This window comes from Priapulus caudatus, unplaced genomic scaffold (assembly GCF_000485595.1).
Source record: "Priapulus caudatus unplaced genomic scaffold, Priapulus_caudatus-5.0.1 Scaffold819, whole genome shotgun sequence".
NCBI classification, from domain to species: domain Eukaryota; kingdom Metazoa; phylum Priapulida; class Priapulimorpha; order Priapulimorphida; family Priapulidae; genus Priapulus; species Priapulus caudatus.
The window spans coordinates 110,512-116,610 of record NW_014577880.1 but is presented as its reverse complement, the minus strand read 5'-3'; the positions used below and the strand labels follow the sequence as shown (position 1 = coordinate 116,610).

The window sequence follows — 6,099 nt, the reverse complement described above, 5'->3', positions numbered from 1 at the left end:
TAAATTCTTCTAAATCTTTACAATGGAATCTTACATAATCTCTTCTACGTTTTTTTTATTCCTATAAATATGCATTGCTATTGATGAGAGCTAAAGACAAATTACTTAAATATCTTATATTATTACAAAAATGTGGACAAAACAACAAATCATAAACTTATATGCGCGTTCAGGACGTGTACAGACATGCGGACGGGCGCAGAACTGTTGTTATTACTTACGGGGACAGTTAGTGCAGCGGAGCTTGGCATTGACAGAAGCAAGCCCTCAGAGCAGCAGGAGTACAAGCACACTTACACACAGAAAGGAAGATTTGCAAAGTGTGATACATGTGAAATACAGATCCACCGCTACGGCTGAACTCAAAAACACATGCGACACACGCAGGTGCGAAACGTGTGGATCACAATGAAAGAAACGCTTGGAAACAGATGGATAGGTGGTACTTCAGGCAATGTTCTCTCCGTGAGCACATGCGCCACTCACGACAGGAGAAAGCCGTTTGCGTTGCGACACGTGTGGATACAGGAGTGTCATGCTGTAATCTCCAGAGACACATGCGCACCTCACACAGGAGAGAAACGCCGTTTGCGTGCGACAACGTTGCGGATTACAGGAGATGCCATCGCGGTATCTCCGTGATCACATGCGCACTCACACAGAGAGAAGCGTGGCTGCGACACGTGGGATACAGGAGTGACTCGATGCCTGTAATCTCCAAGAGACACCATGAAAAGCAGCTCACACAGGAGAGAAGCGTTTGCGTGTGACACGTGCGGTACAGGGACTCAGCGCCGGGTCATCTCCGTGATCCACATGGCGCACTCACACAGGAGAGAAGCCGTTTGGTGTGACACGTGCGGTTACAAGGTTGTACTCAGGGCAAGCGTCATCTCCGGATTCACGATGCGCACTCACGACAGGAGAGAAAGCCGTTGGTGCGACCACGTGTGGATTACAAGGGAGTGCTCACGCCATTCTCTCAGTCACACATGCGCACTTCACACAGGGAGAAGCGTTGCGTGCGACACGTGTGGATACAGGAGTGCTCACGGCCGGTACTCTCCGTGATCACGATGCGCACTCACAAGAGAGAAGCCGTTTGCGGGCGACAGTGTGAATACATGAGTAACGAATGCCCGTAATCTCCAAGGACACATGCGCACTCGCACAGGAGAGAAGCCGTTTGGTGTGACGCTGCGGATACAGGAGTGCTCAGGCCCGTTTCTCTCCGTGATCACATGCGCACTCACACAATGAGACGAGAAAGCGCGTTCTCGCGTGCGACGACGTGCGATACAGCTGAGTGCTCACGGCCCGTTTCTCCAACACACAATGCGCACTCACACAGGCAGGAAGCCGTTTGCGGTTGTGACACGTGCGGATACCAGGAGTGCTCAGGCCCCACCTGGCCACGTCTCTCTCCGTGAGTCAATGCGCGCACTGCACACAGAAGAGAAGCCGTCTTGCGTGCCGACCACGTGCGGATTCACACCGGAGTGCTGCACGCCCGTCTCTCCCGGCATCACACATGCCGCACTCACACAGGAGAGAAGCCGTTTTTTGCGTGCGACACCGTTGCGGATACAGGAGTGGCTCAGGCCCGTTCTCTCAGTGCATCACATGCGCACTCACACAGGAGAAGAAAGGCCGTTTGCGATGTGACATGTGCGGCATCAGCGATGTGCTCTTTCCAGTGGATCTAAAAAAAACACATGCACACATCATACAGGAGAGAAGACCTAGCCTAGTAAGCATAAGCTGGAAATGTGCTGGTGATATTTAATGGATTTGGACAGTGTTTTTATTATAAACCTGCGGCCTCACAAAAACTGAGCTGAATAAACAAGGCGGCGGTTGACGCATGTAAGTAAGTAATAGAATGAGTATGAACAATAAATTTTGCCTGAGTGACTGTAAAAAGTGCAAAAATATATTTATTATTAATGTAAGTCTCCGTTCCCGTATCTAATTTGAGTGCATGCGATCATTTTCTTATGTTTTTGATTCAATATGCTTTCAACGGAGCACAGCTCTACTTAACTCTAGTACTAGAGCTAAGCTCTACTATGATATGGCCAGGTCCGCATGTTGTTTAACATTTAATCTGCTATAATTGTTTAGTAATTGTATTTACAACGAATGGTGCGCAATGTCTGCACGATTAAAATTAATCAGAAACTGATTATTCTGATTATGTTTTTGTATTACATAACACTAGCATGCTCTGTTATAAATACGTCTGTCGGTTAACGTGGGTTATATGCATAGCAGGCTTTATTGTAGTCTAAACGCATTGAACCCGGTTGATTAGTATTTATTGCGTAGATGCGGATTCCAATGAACTTCTATTGTAATTCAGCGACTTGGTTTTTCATGTATGAAAAATCTATGTTACCGAATAATAAGTTGTTATTGACATTTGTGCATAATAAAACAGCTAGACGTTTTAAATTTTCATCTGTTTAGAATCGCATGAAATCTGTTTTGATTGGGATATTCCGTCGATTTTGCTGTGATTCCGCCATGTATTATAATAAAACGAGAATTGTTTATATCATTGTTAACACATCTTCATACATATCTCGACTGAGGGTAGATATGATAGTATAAATCTGGGTTTACACTGGTAAAATCGACGAGATGATGAGTCTATCAGATGTTCAGTTTTTACGTTATCGACCGCGAGTCGGCAAACGTTTCAACATTTGACTCGCCGCGTGCGCGCGGGGCGACGTCGACACGCATTTTTGCGAATATTATGTGTAAGCTGTATATTTTGCGGTGGTTTAATTTCCGTGAAGGCGATCCCGACCGCGAAAATAACAACACGCAAATAATTCATACCGAATAATTCATAATTCAGCGGCGAAATTTACCACTCGCGAAATTTTCCGTCAAGTCTGAATTCGCGAAAATATCTGTACGCGAAAAATATGGCGTATACAGTAATTCGCGCCAGTGTGGGGCCGATAGCAAAAACGTGCTCTTCCCCCGGGTGAAGGGACACACCTCCTGATTGCTATTATCAATCCTTCTTAATACGCTCTTGCTATTATCGTAGTGACTGAGTGGGAAAAACTTGATCAACTCGCTGAACAAAAGTTGAGAAAATAGAACATGTTCTAATCTCTCGCCTAGTCGTTATCACCTTGTTGAGCGCTCATATTTTACGTTTACACTGCCGACTGTCGGTCGATTAGTAGAAAAGTTTATCAGCTCGTCACCTTTTTAGGAAAAAATTGATAGTGTAAACCCATCTTGACACGAATATAATGCGCCAGTTAATCCACAAGTAGCGACAAGTATAAGCCATCTATTATGAAGAGCATTTTCTTTTATGGAGCGCACATGTATTACGTATTTATCATATTAGTATGCGTGTACTGCAGTCATTTTCCATGTTTTCAATGAGGTCACACCATCTATCAATAATACATAATATACACGCTGGCCATACGGTGGTATCTATTCTATATGGTGTAGAAACAAATAAATATAATATAAATATAATACCTGATAACACCCTTTGAAGAAAAAGCGGTGCTCGTGCGACAGTGCGACCAGCTAGCGGATATCGGCCAGTGACGTATTCTCCAAAAAACACCGTGAAAATTAGGCGCAAAATGGTGTAATCATTTGCATTTTAGATCTATACTACCAGGAGTAGATAATAGGGATTATATGGAGTACATAATCCCTATGAATCTACCAGGAGTAGATAATCCCTATTATCTACTCCTGATACTACCCAACACCGCGTGTAACATCGGTCGGCGAGCGCAAAAAAAAGATGGCACGCGTAAAAATGTGTCCGACGCGTTCTTTTCTGGAAGTTGTACTATATGCAGGAAAAGCAATTAAGGTCGGTTGGCGGTAGACTGGACCTATAACTTCAGTAGTCTGCGCACGGACTCGGCAGAGTTCTGCAGGTATAAACAGATTAGGTTGTGGGTAGTGGCCCCTATAGGCTGTGCGCAGACAGAGCTATATACGTATTTCTATACGTGATGCAGCTTTCTATCTATATTCGGGTTCACTTATTACGTTTATTACATTGAATTTGTTATATTCTCTGGTGTTGTTATTCTTCACGTTCCCTCGCACAGCCAACTAGCCCGACCTCAATCATACAACGTAAAAAAATCTACCGGGAAACATTTTGTCGTGTAAACACGGCTTTAGGTCGCAGCTAACACATTTTGCCACGCAAGCACGCCACCACGTGCTGTTTGTGTTCGTGGCTGCTGATCGCGGGCACTTAGACGTTAGCTATTGATAACATAACACTACATTAGTCTTTGGGGACATCTACAACCCCCGCCCGTTATGGCCCTGTTCCCGCCCACCACGCGAGAGCTCCGCTGTGTCGCATTTCGCAGTGCTACATCTTACTATAAATTGGGGATTTTCTGTGCGTGTCCGGCTATACGTTTCCGCACCGCTCAACGGATCCTCTCCAAACTTGGTCAGGGAACATTCTACAGATCACGACACGTTACATTGGGCTATTTTTTCCCCAGTTTCATTTTGTTCACATTCCACGTTCAAAAACATTAAAATAGTGGGAAATTTTTGCACCGAGCGCGCGGCTCTAAATGAAAAACCGCGCCACCTATCGGATCTTATATGAGTTAATATATTGTTTTAACACTTAATAAAAAGTTATTTTTTATAGAAATAAATATAAACATACACGGCAGTGGCAACGGGCAGTGTCTAGTTGACTGTGAGCAATCATTAGAAAATAAATTCACAAATTGTGTCACGTGATATTTATGCGGAGTCGAGGATCAATTCTTAAATCCGTTGCTTTTCGACTACTCGCCGCTGTTTTAATTAGGAACAATCGGGAAGGTTTGACATATCCTCAAACATTTCATAGTTTGGCAGGCGGTCATGCTACCTCTCCAATGTTTCCCATTACACTAACCATGTCGCACAATCTAGTGCAACCAAATCTGACAGTGTTTATAGTCTAGCTGTAGTGCTAGCTTGTGTTTGGTAGCTTTTCATTAGCGTACAACAATCCGTTTCTTTGCTGCGCACAGGGGCGTAAATCCCGGGGGAGGATGGGGGAGATGCATCCCCCCTGCTCTTGAAGGAGGGGGGATGGCCTGTACAAATATCCCCTGAGATTCAAAAAAAAAGAGAAAAAAAAGAATAGCCAAAAAGTATGGTTGCAAACGTACAAAAACACGTGAAATTGTGAGAAATTGCAATTCTTACCTGTGTTTTAATACATGTATTATTACTATAGTAACCTAACTGTGTACGCTCTCTGAAAAGTCATGAAAAGTGTTTTGAATACTAACTTGTAGGGTTGAGTCTAGGGTTGAGATAGTGTCATCAGACATGAGAATATGGCCCACAGTATGCCTCAGATTGCAGGAAAATGGCTTAAATATTTCAAAATTTTAATCCCCAGACCCCCCTAGCACTGGCATGCCTACGTTTGGCATGCCTGGTTAATTTCACCTCCGGCTATCGCCGATCATCCCCCCCACTCCTCGGTACGGATTTACGCCCCTGGCTGCGCACCCCGACGTAAGATGTCCGATATGTTGGTACGATTAGGCCGCGTGAAATATAATGCTCGTGTCCGAATTGCAGATACGCCGTCGCGGGAAAGTGTCGCACTACGTCGACGCATACGACGTCGCGCGGGCGAACTGGATGCGCTTCGTGAATTGCGCGCGAAACTACGAAGAACAGAACATGGTCGCCTTTCAGTTCCACGGCGGCATGTACTACAGGTAAGGTGCAGTATAGCTATATATAGATAGTTAATGCCGCTGACTTAGGAACTGTCATCCGATGCCCACCTCATCGATAAATCGCGATGGATTTCGTCCGTATCGAGTACGAAATAATCGAAAATAGGCAACCGATTTTGTTAAATATTTTTGGCTAAAATGTAGCACGATAGCATCGGTAGCATTTTTGGGGGGACAAGGTTGAGCTATAATAGATAGTTTATGCTTCGATGATAATAGTATCCGACAATTTTCTGTCATTGCGCGTTTTGCCTGTCATTACATTGAATGGCCTATACCTACCAAAATATGATTTCTTATAAAATCAGCAAGACTAGGTCTA

The 6,099-nt window shown here is 44.3% G+C and overlaps 1 protein-coding gene across 1 annotated transcript in view; it reads left to right on the top strand.

Annotated features, from left to right (window-relative positions):
* Window positions 1–6,099, top strand: part of LOC106813752 (histone-lysine N-methyltransferase PRDM9-like) — a 37,909-nt gene that overhangs the window by 15,011 nt on the left and 16,799 nt on the right. The window contains exon 11 of the mRNA XM_014817972.1: window positions 5,614–5,756. Within this exon, the coding sequence (XP_014673458.1) occupies window positions 5,614–5,756 (143 nt within the window). The remainder of the gene's footprint in view (window positions 1–5,613; window positions 5,757–6,099) is intronic.